The 25,967-nt window shown below is 33.7% G+C and overlaps 1 protein-coding gene across 2 annotated transcripts in view; it reads right to left on the reverse strand.

Moving 5' to 3' along the window:
- Positions 1 to 7,730: 7,730 nt before the first annotated feature.
- Positions 7,731 to 25,967, reverse strand: part of Rnf19a (ring finger protein 19A, RBR E3 ubiquitin protein ligase) — a 42,687-nt gene continuing 24,450 nt past the window's right edge. For both annotated transcript variants that reach the window (XM_076835393.2, XM_076835394.2), the window contains 8 exons: positions 25,485 to 25,693; positions 20,910 to 21,054; positions 19,930 to 20,092; positions 15,464 to 15,578; positions 14,847 to 15,008; positions 12,085 to 12,298; positions 10,507 to 10,650; positions 7,731 to 9,919 (listed from right to left, as the gene is read on the reverse strand). In XM_076835393.2, the coding sequence (XP_076691508.2) occupies positions 9,229 to 9,919; positions 10,507 to 10,650; positions 12,085 to 12,298; positions 14,847 to 15,008; positions 15,464 to 15,578; positions 19,930 to 20,092; positions 20,910 to 21,054; positions 25,485 to 25,693 (1,843 nt within the window). In that variant the 3' untranslated portion in view covers positions 7,731 to 9,228. The remainder of the gene's footprint in view (positions 9,920 to 10,506; positions 10,651 to 12,084; positions 12,299 to 14,846; positions 15,009 to 15,463; positions 15,579 to 19,929; positions 20,093 to 20,909; positions 21,055 to 25,484; positions 25,694 to 25,967) is intronic.

Here is a 25,967-nt window from a genome sequence, read left to right on the forward strand (position 1 = left end):
GCATCTTCTGGAAATTGGTCATGTTACAACAGTTGCACAGGACTATTTATTTATTTTTTTTTTAGGGTGGGGGATACTGGGGATTGAACCCAAGGGCACTTTACCACTGAGCTACTTCCACAACCCCCTTTAAAAATTTTGAGACAGGGTCTCCTTAAATTGCCAAGGCTGGCCTCAAAGTTGGAATCCTGCCTCAGCCTCCCAAATTGCTGGCATTATAGTATGCACCACTATGCCTGGCTTGTATAGAGACTACTTGGAATAGTAAGCATCTTTCTTCCCCAATTTGTTTTTGTACTGAAAGTGAGTACTATTGGAGCCTGGCACAAGTAGGTAGATACTTTGTCTTCACTGAATGAATGAATCTAGAGGACACTGCCTTAAATATGCTAATTCCCAGCCAATCCCATAAAACCTCTGATAAGTGGATGCTGATCCATAGTGGGGTGGGGTTTGGGGGTGTTGGTAGGGAAGAATGAAGGAACTTTGGTTTGTGTAGAGGGGAGTGAGGGTAGGGGAGGGGCTCTAGGGATGGGAAGGACAGTAGAATGAGACAGTCACTATTACCCTACATACATGTATGATTACACTGCTGGTGTGACTCTGCACCATGTACAGCCAGAGGAATGAGAAGTTGTGCTCCAATTGTGTACAACATGTCAAAATGCATTCTACCATCAAACTAAATAAAACAAAATTCTTAAAAAGAATTTCCAGAGCAGATTAGAAGTTTCTATTATAGAGAAGCTGAACATTTCTCATTCATTCCTGGTATGTTTGCATAGTCACTTGGGAATCTTAATATCTAAAGTCTAGGAGGTTAGGAACCTAAAAAGAGGAAGTTGAAATTTGTGACCCAGTGGCTGAGAAGCTGGGCTGTGCAGTAACTAATATATGAATTGTATAAGCATTTTAAGTAAACTGAAACTATGTATATGGCTCCCTGAATAAAACACTGGGGAGCTCTTACCTTTAATAAACTTATACTTAACTTGGGAAAAGTTGTCAGTAACACCAAGCATCAATGAAATGCTCAAAGGTCACAGGTATTAAAAAGGATGAGATAATAAGAATATTTTCTAAAATCTAAGCCACATCATAAGAACAGCTCAGGAAAACTGGATTGCTTTATTATAGAATCTCCAGTATCACAGGCACTAGAAATTACTATTAGCAGGTAGACGGCAGACAAGAGACTAACAAAGCAATTTGAATTGATTTTTTATTTTTCTATAAGGTTTTGATAGTGTCCTAAAGTCACATCCTAAGTATGAAAATTTACTCTTAAAACCTGCCATTTGACCTCTTTCATTTTAGTTTCTTAACCTGTTTTAGGGAAAGTCATTCAATACTTGTCCTATTTTAAAAAAAAAAACAAGTATTGGCAAGAATGTGGAGAAATTAGAAACTATGACACACTGCTGATGGGAATGTAAAATAGTGCAGCTGCTTTGGGACAGTTTGTCAGTTCTTCAAAAAGTCAGAATTACCATTTCACTCAACAATTTCAAAATTCTTGGTCATATCCAAGAAAGCTGAAAATGCAGAAATTTGTCCATCAACTGATAAATGCATAAACACAAGTGTGTGAAATCTAAGCAATAGAATACTATTGAGCCATAAAAGAAGGAGGAAGTGATATAGTGCTGTTTGTTCCATGGTAAACCTTGAAAGCATTAAGAAGACAAAGCTACACATTTTATGATTCCATTTATATGAAATGTTCAGAATGGATGCTATTCATAGAAATAGAAGATCAGTGGTTGCCAGGGACAGAAAGGAAAGAAGAATGGGAACTGACTGCTAATGGGTATTGCTAATGAGGTAGTGAAAATGTTTTAGAATTACATAGTGGTAATGGTTGTACAACCTTGTGAATACACCACATTAGAATTGTATACTTGAGAAAAGTATGAATTTTATGTTATGTGAACCATATCTCAACTTTTTAAAATGAGAAAACAAAAGCAAATTACCTGAGGAAGTGGAAAAGGCAAACTTTGGGTTCTCCCATCAATCCCCAAAGGATATTTACTTGAGCCTGTTAAAAATTTACCAGGAAGAATAAAAGCCAGGGAAGAGTGACAGACTAAATACCTCCACCCTCTATGACTGGAAATGAGGTTAAGGATATCTACTCTTAACTAATTTAACACTACTGGAGGTTGAGGCCATACTGTAAGGCCCCAAACATTATCAAAGGAAGAAGTAAAACTATTTGCAGACATAAGGATCAAAATCAAGTACCAAATTCAATTAAAAACTAGTAAAAAATGAGACATTTTAAAGATCTGTACACTGAAACTACGAAGCATCATTGAGAGAACTTAAAAAAAAAAAATGGATAGCTCTATTGACTGATTGGAAGACTACTGTTAAGATGCAAACTTTCCCCACATTGATAGTCAATGTCCCAGCAGGCTTTTTAGTAGAAACCTACAAGCAGATTGCAGTCTAAAGGTAGTAATCAAGTCGGTGGGAATGGGACAAGTAGTGCCCATCACAAATGGTTTTTACATTTGGAAAAATAAAATTGGACCTCTATATTATAACAAATGCCAAGATAAAATTCAAGACAGACTAAAGCAAATATAAGAAATTAAATAAAAATCTAATAAAGACAGAAAGACAAAAGTACCATTTAGGACTAGGAGAGAACTTAAGGTGATTACAAGGTCTGAATATTACAATTAAACATATTAATGATATAGCTTTCACATTGTTAAAAAAAAAAAAAAGATAAAACGCATGGGTGAAGATGCGGTGACGCATGCCTACTAGGCTCACGAGTTCAAAGCCAGCCTCTTAACAGCAAGACTCTGTCTCTAAATAATATACCAAATAGGACTGGGAATATGGCTCAGTGGTTGAGTGCCCTTGAGTTCAACCTCCAGTTCAACAAAAAAAAAAAAAAAGGGGGGGGGGGTAAAGAGTATATGGGAGGGAGGGGAGGGGAGGGGAGGGGAGGGGGGATAGTAAAGGATAGGAAAGGCAGCAGAATACAACAGACACTAGTATGACAATGTATAAATCAATGGAAGTGTAACTGATGTGATTCTGCAATCTGTATACGGGTAAAAATGGGAGTTCATAACCTACTTGAATCAAAGTGTGAAATATGATATATCAAGAACTATGTAAAGTTTTGAACAACCAACAATAAAAAAAAAAAAGAGTATATGGGAACTCCGAACTATCTTTGCAACTTTTCTGTAAGTTCAAAAATATTACAATAAAAATTTTACTCAAGAATAAAATAGAATGCACACCAAAAAAAAAAAAAAATGGAAGAAAAAAAGCTGCTAACAAATAGTCAAATAATAGATTTGGAGAAAAATGTAGTAAGTCAAACTGATAACAGCTATAATATACAAAGATCACTTTCAAACTGACAAGAAAACAACCCCAAACAGGGAAAGCATATAATAGTAAATTTAAATACCCATATCCCCCAAAAGACAAAATGAAGAGATGTACAAATTTACTAGTCAAGAAAATATAAAATCAGGTAAAAGATAACTAAACAGTCTTGCAAAAATTACAATTACCTAATTGCTGGTGGAATGCAGAAATAAGGACACTCATGTAGTACTAAGTAAACTATAAATTATTCTGATGGTCTTTGTTGGAAGAGAATCTGAGAATCATTAAAATTTTAAATACATGTACTCAAACATAACCATTTGATTTCCACGAATCTACCACTCATAATTAAAACTATCAGAAAATAAAGGACATATTAGGGTGTTTCCTAGAGGGTTTTCTAGTAAGGAAAAAATAAGCAGAAATGAAGTGAATGTTCATCAATATGAGAATGTTTGAATAATTATAGTAAACATTTATACTATATAATTTTAATACAGCCATTAAATGGAATTAATTGGTGGGCTGGGGTTGTAGCTCAATAATGGCTGAGTGTTCATCTAGCACACATGAGGCACTGAGTTCGATCCTCAGCACCACACAGAAATAAAATATTGTGTCCACCTAAAACTAAAAAATATTTTTTTAAAAGGATGAACTGGAGCTATTATAGAAGACTAGGACAGACTTCCTTAACCCATTTTGTCCCACTGTCTCCATGTGAAATAACCTATTAAAACTTAAGTATATATTTATGTAATATAAAATTATATAATTATATTAATATAATATATAAGGTCTAATTTTAGTTTCCTAACTATTTTAATACCACCTGTGTCAATTTCATTGAAATATTCACAGAACTGAAAATTCAGGATCTAAAATAATATTGGGAAAATAATCAAAGAATATATGCATTGTGTGACTATATAAACATGGAGAGAACTATTGCTTTATAAATATGAGGTCATTTGTATTGGTTATGGGAGAACTTAACGTGACAAGAGGGGCAGAGCAGAGAAAGGGGAAAACAAAGAGGAGAGGAAAGGGAAAAAGGGGCAAGAGAGAAATAAATTCTTTTGTGTACATTTTATTTAGACTTTCTATAATAACTGCCTCTAAAACATCTGTTTATGTTACCTCTAAGGCAATCATTTCTTTATGTGGTTGAAAGCATTACATTTTATTTAAACAAACAGAACAAAAGCCCCCAAAAAGCAAAGTTAAAATGCCTTGGCTGTATCAGCCCTGAAAAATTATGTTCCAGTGGCTATCATACATTCTAGAACATTTAAAAACAAATTTGGTATAAAGCCTTGTTAAAAATGATTACTTTTCAGCCACTAGTAAACACCTTATTTAACTGGACAATGTTATGAAAGACACCAGTCACCAACTCTGAGGCAACAACTCAAAAACATCTTCATTCCCTTTGTTCAGTTATTCTGTTGCACCACAGCATATTACCCTTAATTTCCTCTTCAAATATAAAGTGAATACTCCAAGTATAGGAAAAACAAAAAGGAAAGATAAGATCCTTGACTTTAAGAGCCTACAGGTTATTTTTGTTTGCTTGTTTAAGATTTGCTTTCCTAGCACCTTGAATTCAGAATTCAGAATCTGGAGGTACCTGTATGTCAATCTGGCATAGTATCTAAGTTTTACCTCCTTCACACAGGACAAATGGTAGCAGAAACAGGTGCTCCAATGCTATCCAGGAAAAATGCTGGAGAGAAAAAGAAAAAAGTAAAAGCCAGACTATCCTGTTGCCACCAATACACACACATCATAGAATTAGCAAACTCTGTTACAGAGAAAAGAACTTGCCATTTCTTATTGCTCATATAACATAGATGAAATCAAGCTGGTTACCAATCCTGAAAACCTGGCTCTCCATGGTTAAAAAAGCAAGCAAACAATTTAAACCCTGATGGCTTTAACATCAATTTCTACCAAACATTCAAAGAAGACATGATCCCAATCTTACACATTCTGATAACTGAAGTTCATCCTAGGTTAATGTTCAAAAAATCACATTCACCACAGAAGCACATTAAAGGAATAAATCCAATTATGTAACTGATGCCCCTCCCTAAAAAGCAGATAATAAAATTCAACATTTTCCAAAGTAAGAGCTCTACACTAGGAGCTGGAAAAGAACTGACTAAATTTGATAAAGAATACATATAAAATATATGCAATTAATATCATAGTTAAAACAATGAAAGGTTCCCTTTGAAATTATTAAGTCAACAATGACTCCTACAACAAATTATACCCTAGGAGTCCTAAACAGTGCTAATGGACCAGAAGAAGAAATGATGCAATAACCTAAGAAACAAAACATCTTGAATCTCAGCCCCGCCACTTTACCAGTTATGCAAACTCCAGGCCAAGTACTCAATATCACTGTTTCTCAGTTACCTTGTCTAGATCTAATATAATGGGGGATAACATGTACTCCTTTCACAGGGTTGTTCTGAGGCGTAAGTTAATATTTTTAAAATGCTTAGAAAGCATTTGATACTTCAAGGTGCTGTAAAAGTGTTTTTTAAATAAATAAATTCACAGATGATGATGTATACACAGATATCCCAAAGAATCTGGAGAGAAAATGATTGGAATTAAAAGTGGTTATTTTAAGAGGTTTATGGAAATGTAGAGTGCCAAAACAGCAATGACACCCTCTAAGAAAAATGGGGTGGCATACTTACCTATTGGATATCAAATTCAAATTCCAAGATTGATGTCTCAGTGGTCCATTAACTTATTTGAAGATCTGTTTCTGAAATGCTCATTCACCAGGTGTATCTACACAGCCCTTCCTAACATCCTTTACATCTTTGTCCTATAAGCAGAGACCTTTCTTGTTTGCTCTATATAAAACAGCACCATTTCCACAAATCCCCAGTAACTCTATTGCCCCCTCCTTGCATTTTTCATAGCAACCATCATCTGACATTATTTTAAGCTATGTGTATGTTTTAGTATTTTTGTCTTTCTCCCAGCTATAAGCTCTTTGTAGCCAGAATGGATGTTTAGCACCATGATACATAACTTCAGCATCTGTTACTTGGTTGAATGACAAAACAGGTAGAAATCACAAAAATTCCGATTAGCATACCAAATACATATAGTGATTCAACTTGAATTAAATTTGCAAACTCACTATTCATCTATTCAACAGTTACTATTCAACCAATGTAACTCTCCTTAAGTTTAGAATACTATTTTTAGCATTCAAAACCAATAAGTAAATACTAGATTGTAACATGATATATTGTACTTAAATGAGGGAAATATATGAAACAACAAATCTACCCAAAGGAACCATATAAAAATATAGTCTTAAAACTCTTTTCAGAGACTGAAAGGAAAGGCAAAACAATCTATGGAGCATGAGTTATTCTGCTCATAGGAATTAAATCCTCTGATGGGTTTCAATATATACTTTATCCTTTAGTGATCCATGTCTATATTTAACCAGACTAATGCTGTGGAAATTAACATATTTACAAAATTAACCCACTTACAGCAAAAATTAGTTGACAGGTTATGCAAATTTAACATAAAGATAATTCAGTGTTCTGAAGCTAAATATTTGTTAATTTACAGAGAATCCAGTTAAACTAGAAGTCTATATAATCACCAGTAAGGTAGTATACTATTATAATTTTTGTATTTTTTTCCCTCTGTCATGTGATTTTTCCTCCAGTTCTTAAAAGAAAACAAGTGGGGAGGGTGAAATGAGTGCAGGCCCTCCAATGTGTTACCACTTTTGCTGTATTCCTTCAAAGTTCATTTAGCTTTCATCTTTAGCCTTTTACAGAAATGTCAAGGCAGTCATATTCAAACATATTATTTTCATGAAGTATTAACTATGTGCCAGGAAAACAAAAACAAAAACAATCTGTGCATTTTATAGAGGCTATAAGAACAGAAAGTACTTGGGGAAAAAAAGGAGTAGAAAGTACTTGATAAACTATTAGCTTGAATTTAAATGGTTCTAGTTTCATAATCTAATGGTTCTTTTAAAGTAGCCAAGATCTTTTTACTTGTTTAAGATGCATATTTGTATAATGATCCTTTTCCACAACTCAGTGATAGATCTACTTATCAAACTCAGTGAATTTATCTTAAGAAATGAAATTATGTTGACAAATCATCTTCCTTTGAGGGGAAATTCCAGGAATTGAAATGAAGAAAGAACAGTTTTTAATCATGTTTTTTTGAAAAGTCCAGCAAACTAAACTTTTGAGCTAAGAAAGCAGATTGTCTCAATGGCTTGCAATATTTATGAATAATATTCCGTATAACAAATAATATTCCGTTATAAAAACACATGTATATACACTAAAAGGCAGTAACACATTAGTATTTACATTTATTTCACATATGCAGTTTACACACTCATTACTGAACAAAACTGGAATGCAAACAAATATACAAATACCATTAATAAGCATTATCAAATAAAATAACTGGCACTAGTGTTATAAGCATATTAATGGACCTGGTGAGGAAAAGTGATAGAAGAAGACTGCAGCCCATGACATTTTTCTTTTTTATCAAAGAAAATGCTCTGTAGCACCATAATGGTAATACTTAAAAGAACACATAAGATGGAACTTTTTAATTGTTATCAATGAGGTTAACCTGCTTTATTTAAGTGAATTATACAAGAAGTTAATAGTATTAACAGGCAGTATTCTGGCCAACTTCTGCTTATGTCAGCTAAACATCTTCCATAAACAAAAGGAAATAAAGCCAACCATACATGGACCTTTTGTACTTGGTACAAGCTCTGCACCAGTGCTTTGATGTCATCATTGCAAAAGATACATGTTTTAAAAACTGAGGTTACCTAAAGTTATTCTCTAAAGCCTGAGTGTATCTTTGGTAGGCTAATACTTATTCAGTATTGTTATTAATCACATTCATTTTTCTCTATTTCCTGTATTTTTCTATATAATCCAAGGTGACTAAAGAGGACAGTATGGAAAACAACACAGCAAAATCCTCAAATAACTAGGTCCTTAAAACCCAGTCTATCCCAAAGGCACCAAGAATCAATGGGGTTCAAATTACCCCTTAGTAAAAGGGGACATTTTTGTGATACTTATAACCTAATGGAATTTAATTTTGCAGTCATATATCTTATTGTTGTCAGTACACTTAATTACCTACCTTTACATTTTTCTTCTAAAACGGCATCAACAATATGAGATATACAGAGTACCAGGTGTTTCTATTTCAAAGTTGTGCAAAAACTGCCACAATCTTGCTCAAAGTGTCTAAGTATCCAAATGGTTGCAAATGGGCTGCATTAAGCTTTATATATCCACATTGCATGTGAAGAAAAAAATGAAATTCAAGCCCAGTTATGAACAGAAATGTTACAAAGAGTATCATATATCCAGAATAACCTGTCAAGTTATCCCTTAGTGGTTTCAATAAAATATCACTAACCACTGATCCCTAAGCCTCAAGTTTACTTAGTAAGAATGCTGTAGAACTGGAACTGAATTAGTATTTTATATTGATTATAAATTAAGCCAAATTTCTATCTAAATACACAGGTGTGTGCATCAAGCAATGTTTTGTGACAAGCACACAAAACATGCTTTGCTCTTAAGATTTACTATTCTTATAATAATGCACTTTTAAAGCCTTCATTTCATAGTTTGGTAATTAAGATTCACATGAAACACAATGCTTTGCTGAACAGAGAAAATGTTATCTGCATTATGATTATGAAACCTAGCTTTTGCTAGTAACTTGAAACTTAAAAGTAGTCACATATATATAGTTCAACCAGCTCCAAACAAGGCTGTTCAGTGGTAACAGTTTTGCAGCATTTATGGGCTAAATTTCAGTCTGAATTGCAACTTTTAATTCCATTGTCTGATGTGAGTGGTTGTTGTTTGTTTCTTTTAGTGCATCACCAAAATATAAATCAACATTAGGTTTTATTCCACTGTTACCATGTTCTTCAGCAGTCTGATTCAGTTGTGGAACTTCTGAACAGGAACCAGTTTTGGTAAGCAGAGAAATACTACACTGATGTGGAGAATTCTCCAAGCGGTCATTTTCTACCTCAGGAAGAATGTTAACAGTAGCAAATCGGGCATGATAATCACTGGAACCATGACTACAGGAAGTTTTCATGCTTTCTAGATCAGAACAACTAAATTCAGAAAAATGACTAGAGTGCGAATCTGCTACAGATGGCATACTGTCACTGAGGGATGGAGCCTCAAATTCACTTGAGTTCGTGCTCTGTTGTTCTAATAACTGTGCATCCATGTCCTCTCTGGTCTCGTTTATCTTCATGTTACCCTTTTTCCTCAATTTTCCACTTTTTGATTTTTTCCCTGCTGTTGCTTCTTTGGACCACTTGGTGGCACTGGATTTACCTTCAGGCAAGCCACTGGATGAACCACCAGCATGGCTTCGGGTGGCACTGCCATCGTCCACACTACTACTTCCACTGTTGTGCCTGAATTTGGATGGTTTTGATTCAATATCTACTTGCACTTCCATACTGTTGCCTTCTCTAAAACATAAAAGTACCAAATATTAAAAATATTTTTAGTTTCCTTTTTATATTTACTCAGATAGTAAAGGGGAAAGGTTTTGTACGAAAAATCCAAATACTATATATAAAAGCTATCAGAATATATTAATGCAAAACACATTCTCCTAAATAGAACTATTTGAAATAAGAGGTCTGTCTCTATAATGCTTCAATTTTTAAAAATAGTAGACCTATTGTGCTGTTCTAGGCATTATGCTACTGTCCCCCTTTTAAGAACAGCTTTCCTGAGATACAATTTACATATCACGAAATTCACCCACTTAGAATACACAATTCAGTGTTTTTGAGTATCTTAGGAATTGTATAACCATCATCACCATTGAACTTATCATCCCCAAAAGAAACCCTGTACCCATTAGCAGTCAGTTCCCATTCTTCTCTCCTTTCATCTCCTGGAAGCCACTAATGCCTTCTCTGGACATCTCACCATTTTCTTTCCCCAGAGAATATAATAATTCATCATCATTACTTCCTGACATTTTTGCCCAATGATAGGGATAAATTGATTTTAAATACTTTTGAATTTATAACTAGTTTTTTCTTACTTGTCCAGTGGGATGTAGGAATTCAGAATGGATCCCGCCATTGCTTTGGTGCTGGCATTGTCACTAACTGTTCCCAAGCTGACTGTACCAGATTCTCCACTTAGACTGTACCGTTCTTTCTGTACATCTGCTTGTACTTCCAACCTTAAAGAGAAGGGTATGACATAAAAACCAAAACAGTACTGTAAATATGTATCATTAAACAATTCAATTGAGAGCCTTAGTGAAAATATGTGCTATGGTCCACGCATATAATTTCAGCTACACAGAAGGCTGAGGCAGGAGGATATCAAGTTCAAGGCCAGTCTGGGCAACTTGGTAAGACCCTGTCTTAAAATACAAAAAATAAAAAAGGTTGGGATGTAGCTTAGTGTCGCTGGGTTCAATTGTTGGTCCAAAAATAACAACAAAAAAACCCCTTCATAATGAGATGTTACTTTAGACACCATTATCTTTTTAGTTTCCTCTTATTTGATTATTCAAATTCTACTGAACCAGCACACTAAACAGTACCAGATATCCAAATGGACTGTGAAAAATTGGCTGTATGCCAAGTAAGGTTTTAAGAGAATTACTTTCACTCAGAATGTGGCACTCCTGCAATGTTTCAACACAAAAGTTAGAATACATTATCAACCATTAATTATGACAGATCAGTGGGTCAAAAAAATCCTATAATAAAGATAATTCTACATATAACATCTGAAATCATGTATCTATAAATCTACTTATTTTTACAGTGCTGGGGATTGAGCCCAGGGTTTTGCACATGCTAGCCTTCGTGCCATCCCCAGCCTGCATCTGACTTTTAAAATAACAATAATAATATACAACACAACTTGAGTTTTTGTTCAAATGCAAACCTCCTAAAAATAAGATAAATATAACTGATTTATCCTTTAATTCATATATTGTCCTCTACATTAAAAGAAACAAGGCTAGGGCTGAGATTGTGCCTCAGTGGCCAAGTGCTTGCCTTGTACATGTGAGGCACTGGGTTCAATCCTCAGCACCACATGAAAATAAATAAAGATATTGTGTCCATGTATAACTAAAAATATATTTTAAAAACCCAAGGCTAATAAAAAGAAATAAAGAATACTGAATATGGCTATTGGTGAAAAGTGACCATTATTAATACCTTAGGACTCAGACCATCTGGCCCCAGTTCATCATCCCTGGATATCCTGACTCAACCTGTTCCCCAAACCTCAGTCAAAATCATGTCCTAACACCCAGTTGTTGTTACTCCCAGAATAAAGGTCTAGGCTAAGCACAGCCTATTCTCTAGTGTACACTTAAGTAAACACCAGCATTACTTTATAATATAAAATCTGACTAGTGCATTGAAAAATAGGCATAATGCTATTTCTTAGATTTAATTTTATACCCACATTCTGGGTATACTGTGACAGATTTATTCAAATACAATTAAAATCCCTTTTCTGTGTGCAACTAACTTTTATTTAACATCACTACTAGCATAATCATCATGCTCTGTGTTCAAATTTCTCCTCATATACTTGATATCTCATACTTAACAGAAGGCAAAAACAAATCAAAACAGTTATTTCTTACCGGTTGAAACAGTTTACCATGGCACTTCCTGACAGACTCCCTGTTATACTAGCTCCAGCTAGTGCCATGGTGCTAGCTGTTTCACTCAGGTTGTCTCGAATGGCTCCTATTCGATCCATGTGGCTTCCACTTGCACTCAAACTGCCAGTCAGACCACCGACACTTCCCTCCCCTATGCTAGGATTGTGTCTTGCTTCTGCCACTGATGTTGTGTCTAAATGCAAATAATAAAATAAATAAGTATGATTATTAATTTCCCCCTTCTTGAATTTCTCCATGAAATTCAAATTCAAATTCTTTCAAATTATATGGAGTATAAAAAACATACAGGAATAGAAAAGATGTCTGCAGTCAAGGACATGTAATTATGGGAAACATCTGAGAAAGTATAGCTGGCTCAGGGACTAGCCCTCAATTTTAAATGGTCACCAATTTTTCAAGAAATCCAAAAGATTCAGAAATTCTATAATAAATTGATTATTGACAAAATTAGCTGACTTTGGAGGAAAATGATTCGAAAGTTTTCATTAAGGTTGTCATCTGAAGAGTTTAAAGAATGGACCAAAAGTTGATTTCTAGATATAGGTCACAGTTCTTATTATCTCGGACTATTCCCTGAAGACCTTAAAAGAGCGTACTACAGGGATACTGCCACATCGATGTTCATAGCAGCACAATTCACAATAGCTAGACTGTGGAACCAATCCCGATGCCCCTCAATAGATGAATGGATAAAAAAAAAATGTGGCATTTATACACAGTGGAGTACTACGCAGCACTAAGAAATGACAAAATCATGGAATCTGCAGGGAAATGGATAGCATTAGAGCAGATTATGCTAAGTGAAGCTAGCCAATCCCTAAAAAACAAATGCCAAATGTCTTCTTTGATATAATGAGAGCAACTAAGAACAGAGCAGGTAGGAAGAACAGGAGGAAAAGATTAACATTAAACAGAGTCATGAGGTCGGAGGGAAAGGGAGAGAAAAGGGAAATTGCATGGAAATGGAAGGAGACCCTCATTGTTATACAAAATTACATATAAGAGGTTGTGAGGGGAATGGGAAAAAAATAAGGAGAGAAATGAATTACAGTAGATGGGGTAGAGAGAGAAGATGGGAGGGGAGGGGAGGGGGGATAGGAGAGGATAGGAAAGGTAGCAGAATACAACAGTTACTATTATGGCATTATGTAAAAATGTGGATGTGTAACCGATGTGATTCTGCAATCTTTGTAATGTTTTGAATAACCAACAAAAAAAATATTACTAAGAACAAAAAAATAAATAAATAAATAAATAAATAAGCTATTATCAGATCTGATAACACTATATTCTAATCTCATAGTACTTTCACATGTTTTTTATTGAAGGGTTCACTTATTCACAGGATTTGAGTTTTTATAACACATCTAACCATATGGTGATGAAAGTTATGTGAAAAAGAGGTAAAGGAAGTGAGAATGATTAAGAAGTGCATGTCTATATTTCTGGGCACCATTTTATATAATGTGATCAGAGAAGACCTGTTTGATAAGGGAATACTCACAGAGACTCAAAATAAGTGTAGTAACCCATGAAATTATCTATAGGAATCAGGCAGAGGGAACTGAAAGTTTAAAAGCCCAGAAGCAGGACCATGTACGGCATCCTCAAAAGTCAAGGACAGATGGCTTAAAAAAGGTCAGTGAAAAGAGATAAGTTCAGAGACAAGGTCAGGGCAGATCATGTGGGGCCTTTTAGGGGCCAAGATAAGGGGCTCCTTGAAGCAAGAGAATTAGAAGTTAATGGGGAAGTTTTGAGCACAACAAAGGAATGATAAAAGATGTGACCATGGCTGCACTGTGGGATAATGAGGGGAAGCTGAGAAGCTGACAATAGTTAAAGAAAGGTTAAAAGTTTGGACTAATGAAATAGCAAAGTAACAAGTGGTTAGATTATGGCCGAACAATGAAAGAAGCATCTTAATTTGCTGATAAATCAGATTTAGGATAGGAAGGGGTTAGCGGGAGTCATCGTAAGTAAATGTTTTTGAACCAAGCAACAGAAAGAATAGAGAAGCTAATTCACGTGGTTAGTGTGACAGAGGGAAGAATAGGTTTTCAAAGCAAAGAGTTTGGTTATAGACTAATGGAGCTTGAAATTCTTGTTTTAATAGATGACCTAGAGAGTGAGTGTAGATAAATAAGCTAAGTCTTAGAACTGGGCCCTAGGAAACTCAAACATTTAGAGGTTAGGAGAGGAAAATGATGGATAAGAGGGGCTGGGCATTATTTTTCACCTATTTGCCTAATTATTTCCCTGTGACAAATTTATATAACAAAAATTGCTGAAATATGAAACATGTGCTTTAAGTTCATTAATTTATACTACTATTGATAGCCTACAAAGGCCTTTTTCTTCATCTCACTACTACTTTAATTTATATTTCTTTGAATAACACTGGGTTAAAGATATTTTTGACATTCTGACATCTTTTAACTGCATTTCTCTTCATATCTTTTTCTTAATGATTTGTAATGTATTAGGCAAAACATACGGTGAAAAATGTAAGATTTTTAAGGCACTATATATATTCCTGCTAGAAGTTAGGCATCCAGAACTATTCCACCCTCTTTCATCCATATACATTCCACAAATGGACTTCTGGATGAACCCTATTAAGCTTCATTCAAGGACAAAGAAAATTCTGACTTGCCTGTTATCTTTGGCTCCCCCTACTTAAAACTATTAATAAGCCCATTTTCTTTGTTTAAAGGACTTACCTATAGCTGTGTTAGTTCCACCAACATTTATATCATTTTCGTCATCAAATTCGATCCTGACTCCTTTTCCATTGCCTGTTGAGACTCCACAACCTCCACTTCGGCAGAGAGAAATTGGAACAACGCCATAGACATAAGCTAACATAATGGGTACACCAATACCTAAAGAAGAATTATATTAGACATTAGAAATTTAAAAAATCACATAAATACGAAGTTTAGAGAAAATCTTTTCGAGAGAAAAATCACAAGAAAAAAAAATGCTAGGATTCTGAAGATTTGGGTGGAACACTTTTGTCAAACATGGATTTATCCAGCTCTTAAAGGATATAAGCAAATTCAAGGCTTTCAGATGACACAGAAGAACCAGGTCTCTGAATTATATTTTGGGGAAGGGGCTACCAGTCACTAATACTTTATCAACTACCCAAAGGGTGGGCTCCTGAGTCTATTCAGTCTATTACTGAATGAGAGACTTTCTTTGGTTCAACTTAATTGTATTTAAAGGTGAATTTAAAAAGTACCCCTCAGATCTTCAACTACAATACTTTGTTTTAAAAACCCCTGTCAAAAAACTCCACAAAATTTAGGTAGATAGCATTTTAGCATTTTCTTACCTACAGTCACAGCAGCTACTACTGGAGATACGATTACAGATAATGTTACACCACCTGCTATGGCCAGATTCCGTTTGTGCTTTGAAACATCCTTGCCTTCATAACGATTGTGAATCTTGAATTTAAAACAAAAATGGGGTTCAGGGATTAAAAAGAAAAACACATTATATACATATATATGTGGGTGTGTGTGTGTGTGTGTGCGCGCATGCGCACACGTGTGTGTATAGTATTTATATACTTATCTATATACACATATATACATACACACATATATGAATGTGTGTATGCATGCATATGTGTATATATATGTACATATATATGTATATATATATCCTAATTCAAAGTAAAACTATATATTGTTCTTAAGCCATATGCTCACAAATAATTTACTCTGTTTTAATAATGTGCTGAATAAGAAGCCAGTGATTTGGTAGATTTTGTGTTTATTTTAAAAACAGTCTTGAGTAAAAATAGCCTTTATAAAGTTTTATTCAAGAGTGGTATAATCATGTATTAAGGAAAGAAGAAATTAAGAATATTAACTTCCATCATAGTTATTAGTTGATTTAACTTAATAGGATATTTCTAATAAATTTAGTATTTTGAATGTTTCTTTCTAAATAAGATTCCCTAAATGGTAAAAATCAGCACCTACGGGAGAATTTCTACAGTTTTCTTAAAAATGCTGACCTTAAAAAGTAGTTCCATTAATCACTAAGTATTATGTTATTGTCAGATCCCCTTTTATAAAAGAAGAAAAGCATTAATAGATGACAAAACTATGCCTGGCTCAACTCCTCAACATGTAGGAGTTGAGCCAGGCATGGTGGTGCACACCTGTAATCCAAGCAGCTTGGGAGACTGAGACAGGAGTATCTCGAGTTCAAAGCCAGCCTCAGCAACAGCAAGTCCCTAAGCAACTCAGTGAGACCCTGTTTCTAAATAAAATACAAAATTGGGCTGAGGGTGTGGCTCACTGGTTGAGTGTTTCTAAATTCAATCCAAGTACCCGTCCCTCCCCCCCAAAGTAGGAATTGAGAAAAACAAGAATAAATAATTGCAATCAGCAGACAGGAGTTGGATCTACTTAGCATCTTTATATAGTTATCCGAATTAATAAATAAAACTTAATAATTACTATGAAAAGTGGCTTGTAAGGTATTATATAAACTTTGGGCAATAGCTCAGTATTTCTGTTCTCAGGGTTTGCAAGACCTAATGAAAATAAAGTACATTTCCCCCTCTGTTTCAAGACACATTCAAAACAGCCTCAAATGTTCACAGGTGGTCTCTTAACATAAAATATTTAGCCTATAAGCAATATTATAGATAAAGAGTAACAAAATAGCATATCATGTGGTTATTTGGAAGACTACAAAGCACAATGAATCTTGTGAGACAGACTTAACAGTGAGAAGGCTGGGAGAGAGGTGGGGAAAACATGTATGAGACCAGGATCATTTCTGCTTCTTAGCATCAATTATGGGAAATGGGATTCTCACTATGTTCCTGGGGAATGGACCTTGGTACCTCTCTACAGAGACTGATGTATGCCACACAGATGGCATACCTTCCTAAGATCCTTTTAATCATCCTTCAGTATGGCAGCTAAATTTTTGTTCCTCCCTATTCTTATTCCTGGGAAACAGCACTGAAGTAGGGCAAAGTCAAAGCTACAAATGGATAGAGTAGATTTGCAAAGGCAGACTGCCAAGAAAAATGAGTCTTCCTGAAAATTCTACATCCTCAAGCAACAATGTTCAATTACAGTACTCATATCATCCCACTATTTCTGATTCAACTTCATTTTTTCTGGTTGCTGTTTTTTTGCCACTCTTTCTAGTTTTTATTATAAATGAAGGCTAAGCTTTTGGGTACTTCATCAACCTAACAGGTTTTCCTGCACTGGTTTGGATTGCTAAATACCACAGAACACTGCTAACATGCAAAACTAATTCATTAACTTGCAACAGTTTTGGTACATGTTTGAGAAAAGGAATCTTATAATAGCACCTAAGACTTGAAGCATGCAGCAAATATTCTCCCCTCTATAAATTATTTGTAGGTATGTGCAGTGCTAGCAGTCTCTCTTTCTCTTCTTCTAAGTATGTAAAAAAAATGGTTTTGTTTAAAAAAAATCTTACTTTGAATACCACACAAAAAATTATTATACTCAGGGCCTATACTGGAGAAGTTTTAAAGTTTAGGTTTATTTACTTGAGCCCTTCTGGGATAAATATCTGGTTTATAAACATTTGTTATCAGTTCCAAAACTGTGTGTGTGTGTGTGTGTGTGTGTGTGTGTGTTGTGTGTGTGTGTGGTGCTGGGCATCTAACCCAGGTCCATCTGCATGCTAGGCAAAGCACTCTATTACTGAACATATATATACCCTCAGCCCCCCAAACTAACTTTAAAAAAATTAGCCTATTTTTTTTTCCTGATTATAAAACACATGTTCAATGAAAAACATTGGGGGGTTATGTGGAATAGGATCAACCTTACACTGAATTGGTCCCAGAAATCAGAAACAGAATGAAGGAAATAGTTTTTGACTCAAAACACAAGAATTCTCTAACAATTTATAGCCATTTGATAACAGAATGGGTGGCCTCATGAGCTGATGGTTTACTCATCATTGAAGGGCCCAAATGGTTACAGTGACACTTCTCAGAGATTTTTACATAAAGAATCCATTTGGATTTAAATCCCAAGTCTATTTCTTTCTGTGTAGCTAACGATAAATTACATGAACTTTAAAAAATCTCAACATTCTATCATATAAATCAAGAGACTAAGGTTGTTACAGAGTTAGAATGAGTTAAAGTACATAAAACATCTTTCACACAGACTCAACAACTGTTAGTTTCCTTTTTAGAAATTACTATCCTTTTAAAGGAAATGTGTATATATACACAATGAATATTAGACATAAAAAATAACAAAATTATGACAGTTGATTGTAAGCAGATGGAACTGGAGACTATTTTGCTAAGTTAAAAAAAAAAAACCAGACCAAAAAGTCAGAGGGTAAATATTTTCTCTGATATGAGAAGCTAGTCCAAAATAAGCAGAGGGGTGAGGATTCCCATTAAAAAAAAAAAAAAAATCCCTAGACTAAATGAAGTGGGGGACTGAAGGGAAGGGAAGAAGGACGGGATTGGGGAAGAACAGTGGAATGAATCTGACCTAACTTTCCTATGTACATACATGAATATACCATTAAGACTAAGACATTAAATTTTAAAAATCTCTAATAGCAGAAAGATAAAGTAAAGTGGAGGGAAGGGAGGAAAAGGGGAAGTACCGGGACTAAATTAAAGCAAATAATATTCCATGTTTTTATAATTATGTCAAAATGAATCCTAATGTTATATATAACTAAAGAGAATCAATAAATAGAAAAAAATGGAAATTGCTATTCTTTGTTCTGCTTGGGAACAGGGTTTGGATTAGATAATTTCTACAGTTATTTTTCATTTCTGAGGTTCTATTAATTAACTGTAGCAGACTTCTTAGCATTTCATAAATGATCCCATTAACTCTTCAAAAAATAATTATTTGCTGAGCTAATGAGGTATAATTCAACAATCACAGGCCAGTGGTAGAAATTAATAAATGTGGTTAGACTGGGGCTGGGGATGTGGCTCAAGCGGTAGCACGCTCGCCTGGCACGCGTGCTGCCCGGGTTCGATCCTCAGCACCACATGCAGGCAGGGATGTTGTGTCCGCCGATAACTAAAAAATAAATGTGAAAATTCTCTCTCTCTCTCTCCCTCTCTCACTCTCTCTTTAAAAAAAAAAAAATTATCATTAAAAAAAAATGTGGTTAGACTTCTACCAGATTATTATAATCTACAGAAGAATGTATTTACTAATAGCAGTAATTCAAGAGGAGGAACTCTGAACTAAAGTACAAAGGAGCAAAGAACTGGCTAATTATCCTATGCCTGAGGGCATTCATTATTTAGCTACTTTTATTAAAAAAAAAAAAATCTCAGACCTAATTTTACAAGGATACTCTCATAAGAAAAATGTCAGATATGTACCCCTAAATATTCAAAGTTAGCTTGAGGGCTGGGGCTATGGCTCAGCGGTAGCACACTTGCCTGGCACATGTGAGGCATTGGGTTCGATTCTCAACACCACATATAAATAAATAAAGGTCTATCAACAACTAAAAATTTTTTAAAAACTCCCAAGATTAGTTTGACAATGCAAATGTACTAAAGCTTTCAGAATCCGAGAATTTTAAAGAAAAACTGCTTTTTATGCATGTTATTATCTTAACACTGAAAGTGTATTATCTTTTGAAAAACGGTAACTGTTTTACAATGAAGAAAATAAAAATAACTTTTTATCTGAAAACAAATAAAAAACAAAGCAAAAAAATTTTTGCCAATACTAAAGATCCACCTAAAGATTTAGAATAAACTAATACACTGAGAAGGAAGTATGCATTTACCTTACGGCCCACATATACAGGAATGCCAATAATCATTGCTGGGATAGCAATGCCAGCTATTAAAGCAATTCCTACAGGAGCACCAACAAGGGTTCCCAGCTGCCACAAAATTTTCTTCTTTCGACTCCAGGGTTTTTTCCCCCAAAAAGTACATCCTGATGGACTAGTGGGAAAAATTAAAATGTAAATAACTGCTGCAAAATATCACAGCAAATTACTATTAACACATTAAAGCAATTACTATATTAGGAAACTTCTCATATTTATTTTCCTCCTTTCTTTGAATTCTGATCTTTCATATAAAAGCCCCCCCCCCAAAAAAAAATTAAGGGAAGATTCACCATAAAATACATTAGCAGGATGTTGAAAAACAGATTTAAAATTTATTCATAGTCCTCTATAACCCTCAAAACTTTAATTTTTGAAGACTAAATTAACACAAACAATTTATCCTACTTGAGGCATATAGTTATCTAATTATAGTTTGTAGCCTAAATGAGGAAATTTGTATATGAGAGAATTAGAAAGCAATATTTATGATCTAGTATAATGACAAACAAGGCATTAAATACTAACATTCTAGATCAACAAAACCAAAACAAAAAGAAAAAAAATCTCCCTTTCCTATTTTGGACTAGTTATTAATTCCAAACAGCTAGTATAAATTGGGCATGGTGGCACATGCTCATAATCCCAGCATTCAGGGGACTGAGATGGGAGGATCACTTAAATTCAGGAATGCTTGACTAGCCTGGACAAAATATTGAGACTCCCGCAACATGTTTCAAAACAAACAAAAATATAAAACTCATAAATAACTAGCATAATATTTGATACCCTCTAAATTTATGTAACTAGAAGAAACCCACCCCTTTAAATATCTTATAAATCCCATGTTTAAAAATGTTTAGTATATTTTCAAAAAAAATTTGTCTTATAAAATCATATTTACAAATAAATAGCTCCCTCTAAAAGCTTACCTTAGATAATGTAAATCAGAGATTTCTTTCATACACAACCAACAAAACTCACAACCACAGACAGCACATGTCATGTGATTACAGCTCCCATCATTCATCTTTATTATATAAGCAGCACAACGTGGACATGGCTTTATATCATCAGCTATTAGGAACACAGAGATACCTGTTAAGTATATAAAACTGGTCTAAAAATAATTTCTAGTACATTATCATTTGTAGGTCTACCAAAAAAAAAAAATCTTAGCATTGGTTAACTGATACCTTAATGTTATCTACAAAGCATCTTTCTTCCCTTTTGAGAGGGAACATATCTTTCATGAAAATTTCAAGTTGTAAACATTTTTCAAACATAGTAGTCAAACAATGAGAATTAAAAAAAAGGAGAATCAAGGACAGCATTAGACAAGCTGCAAGCTACATGAAGTTTGTCTTGTCTAGATACCATAGCTGTCTTCTGAATGGTACTTCTTGTTCTAGAACTTCTTTAAACATCTCCACTTAACTCAAATGTAGATAGTCTGTATGCTATTCCTATAGTAAATAAATGCTAATAGGAAGTGACAACTATTAATAATAGACACTATATCCTAAGTACTGGGAATTCACTTCTAATAACATCAACTGCAAACACTATAAAAATGACAGCATCTTTAGAAAAGCAGGGTTTTCCCTTGTACCACATACAAAAGATAGATGGACCACACAAAGAATCAGTAACCAAAATAAAAGGGAAGAGATAAGAGAGAAAGTTATGATTATAAACACTAAATACCCTGGGAAAATATCAGTACAAAAACAACCATTGTTAATCATGCTCATGACTTTTTTGAGTTGTCTTTGTCCTTTTTATTAATTTACAAATGTTGGTATATGCTCCTACTACAGAAATATGACTATAACTGATAGTGGTACCAATTTAAAATCAAGTGGTATATAACTTCGGGAATCAAGGACAGAATAAGAATAATCTTAAATGCTACAACTATTTTGACCTTTTGCAGCTATTTAAATAGCAACCTGTGATTATTTTACTTTTACTATTGGCCAATTACGTTTTCTAGTTATAGATAACATACATGCATATTACATATATACATTTATATATAAATGCACACATACAAACACCCAGTTTAGAAAAGATATTTATTTATAGGGTTAACCACTAAATTTAAGTATTTGTTCCAATTTCTTATATTATAAATATTAAGCTATATTCTATTTTCCTTTCTACAAATTTTATGGTCAAATTTTACCTGTGCTTTATCAGAGAATTCAGGGTTCCTTAGTGTTTCTTCTAGGGCAAAATTGTTTTTTAACTTAAAAACTGGTCAATGTTCATAATTAGTATTTTAATGATTCAAGCAATTTTGAGCAAACTGATAAATCTATGTAGCCAGATCAAGACAAATGAAAATTACTAGAATATAAAATTAAAAATATCCATAAGTTATAATCCAGAGAACATAAAGTCTACATTAAAAATTTATAAACATTGGGGCACAAAAGAAAAAAACTGGCTTTTATACCTCATTCAATATTTAGTATATCAAAGAAAAGAAAGGCTAATCCTATCTGTTTAAGTGGCATATTAATTGATAGGCTTCCTTATACCAGAGAATACTCAATAGTAGATATCTCAATTAAAGGTGGGAATAAAGAGACTCAAATTTTGGCTCTAATCCATGCAACCTTTGGAACAAACTGAAAGTTATCAAAGGTAACATTTCTTTATTCTTACAGTTCCCAAACAACAAAAACCAGCCTTTTAATATGCTGAAGTTAGAGAATTAACATCATAAGTCATGTGTTTTTGGTATATCTGTTCTCACATTTTCATTTGCTATACATATTTATGAAAAGCTGTTTTGTTTCCTCAAACCAAAAAATTCGAACAAGAATTTACTGTTCACATTATATACTGGTATATTTCTCTCAAAATGGTCTCATAATGCAAAAATCCTAAATGAAATTGTATTACTTATTAGATGGGTCAACTGAGTCTCCATTCCACAAACATTAAGCCACAATTGAATGATACTAGGAGAAAAAAAGTTTCCCATATCTTTTAAAAGGTAAGACTTTTTGGTAAGACTTCCATCTTTTTTGACTATTATATTTATTTTTACTATTAAAATATAGGCCACTGTCCTATTAAGAAAAAACATTACAAAACACTATGTTCTCAAATGTTTTCAGAGGTTATGTCTTAGAATGGTAGTAGTATGGAATAGAGGTGGGGGTGGGACTTATATTTTTATAAAGAGGAAAATAAATAGCAAAAATAAAAAAAATAAGTAGTTCATTGAAAATACAACTCCATGCATATGAACCTCCAATAGCTATAAGGAAAAGTCTCACAGACTTTTCGTAATAGACTTCATCTGTCACAGTTTAAAGAGAAATATAAACATTGTAAGTTATTTAATGAACCTTGTGATTAAGCACATATTTATCTTCAGTGATTGATTAGAAATAACTAACCAATAAATTATTATACCAATCATACAAATTTTTCACTGTATCATGATGGCAGGAAACAAAGAATACCATGATATCTAGAGTAAAAGTAATTTTAAAAAACTAGTTTATATAGTAACTCCGTTTCCTTTTTCTCTTTCCACAGGTCTATGAGAAGCTAACTTGGGCTTTTTTAAAAAAATAGATTAAATCAAAAGAATTGATCACACACACATTTGTTTCGAGAGCTTTGATTTTTAAGTAGTATGTGTAAAAGTAGTATTTTTAAGTAGTATATGTAAAAATGCATGTACTTTAAATTTTCAGAACTATAATTTTAAACATGGAATAAGTTCCAAATGAAGTTTATTTTTTAATAATCATATTGAGAGGTGATATTTATTTCAACAATGCTACTATTTGGTTCAAATCATTGGGAGGTTTTCTTTCAAAATTGTCTTCACAGTTACTTTATATACTTTACATATAAAAAAATCATTCTTGTTATCATACAGTCACATCTTACTTTTGACAAGCCCTAAACCAGTATCTATGATTCAACTCTGTATGATACCGTTATCTTAGGGTTAGCTCTGAAGGAACTTTTGATTATTCCCTGATACCATACTGTCAAATCAAACTGACATTAAATTAGCAAAATCTAAAAAGTTTATGCCAGTAAGCCATTCTGAGCTAGCACTGCTGAAATAAACATAAACTCTCTACTGGTTACTACTCTGAGGAAGACCAATACTTGTTTGCATAATTAATTCACAATGCTTTTTAAAAATATAACAAAAGTTATTGCCACGTTATCTTTTATGTAATGATGGCCCAGATACACTCAAATCTTTAGCAGGTGACTATGGTTTCTGTTTCCCTATCTCATATACTCAGAGCCAGGGAATATTTCAACACTGTGAACATAAGCATTGTTATTATCTTTACTTCAAAAGATGAAATAAGTAACTTGCTCAAGGTCAAAGAGAAAGTGGAGAATCTGAGATCTGAATCCAGGCAGTCTGATTCTAGACTCCATTCACTCTTGTTCTATATGACTGTGTCTTATGACCAAAAAACAAATAAATACCCACTCCTGCTTAGTTAGAGGAGAGGGAGATTATTTCCAAGTGAACAGGACAATGACATCTTCCTTTGGGGATAGTTTAGGTATATTCAGGCCCCAACTGCTTCTGGACCCAATTTGTAGATATCTATAAATTATAACTAGTACTTTTGAGTCGCACCCTAAATCTTTAGGAGATGAAACAAGTCAGTAAACAAACAAGAATGAAAATCCATGCACATTAAATAAAGTATTAAATGTTTAATGTTCCATGTTAAAGTTTAAATGAGACCTTTTTTTTTCTAGTAGCACAAAGTACATGGAAATCTTCATATACAACTGGTAGGAATGTACATTGTTTTCTTAATTAATTCCTGTATTTTCCATGTTTTTCCTCTATTACAACTAATTAGAAAAATATTTTTCTAAAACGGATTGGAATTCCAATAAACTGACAATTTTGTCAACTGGAAATATTAAACTTTTGAATATTTACTTCAAGAAAAAAAATTAAGATGCTCAGGGTTTTTTGTTGTTGTTGTTGTTGTTGTTTTAGTATCTGAGATAAATACATTGCTCATATGCAAATCCCTGGGTAGTTTTTAAATTCCTGACCAAAGACACCTTAAAATTCTTAATATCCTCTTTATACCTGGGACTGAATGAGACAGCTAACTTAAAATGCATTTCACCAAATATTAAATAGAACTGATTCCAAGAACAACATTTTAAATCTTTAATCTTGTGATATTTACATAATTAGAAATAAATCTAAAGGTGATACATTCAAAATTGTTATTTTATTGGAAATATAAAAATGAGTTTTATTTTCTTTTTTAACAATAACAATCTTTTTGATCTCAGAGTCACTTTCTTCCACAGGAAAGAAGGAGTCCTTTTGGGACAGAAATGCACTTAAAACCTAAAGCACTTTTAAAAAGTGAAGGGAGAACAAGTGTAACAGTAGCTATGATTACTTTTTTATTAAAACGAGTAGGTATTCTGTATATGGCAAGTATCTTATTAGAAAAAAAATCAAACATAAATACCTGCTGCTCCAGACTCTTGACTGTAACTAATGGATGAAGAACGTATAGTTCTCAAACGTAAACTCTGGGCTCTCTCCTGTCTAGCAGCATCACAGGTCTGGTTGGGGTGCCAAATCTGTTTACAGTGGTAGCAAAATTCTGTTCCACAGCCTTCTCGCCCACAAGTTAATTTTGGACAGCTGGCACATCCAAATGCTATCACAGCATAACTTGAAAGAACAAGAAATACAATTCAAAATATGATATAAAACAAGAACTAGGAAGTAAAAAAAAAAAACTATCCATATAAAATGTTATTCCTGAAACAATTTTCCATTTATGTGTTCGCAAACAGCTATAAGTCTAATACCATCTATCTCACCAATATAAAAATGAAAGAAAAGGGGGCTGAGGTTGTGACTCAGTGGTGAGCCATTGCCTAGCACATGTGAGGCTCTAGGTTTGATTCTCAGCACTTCATATAAATAAATAAAACAAAGGTCT

The sequence above is a fragment of the Callospermophilus lateralis genome, chromosome 16 (assembly GCF_048772815.1).
Source record: "Callospermophilus lateralis isolate mCalLat2 chromosome 16, mCalLat2.hap1, whole genome shotgun sequence".
Lineage (NCBI taxonomy): Eukaryota > Metazoa > Chordata > Mammalia > Rodentia > Sciuridae > Callospermophilus > Callospermophilus lateralis.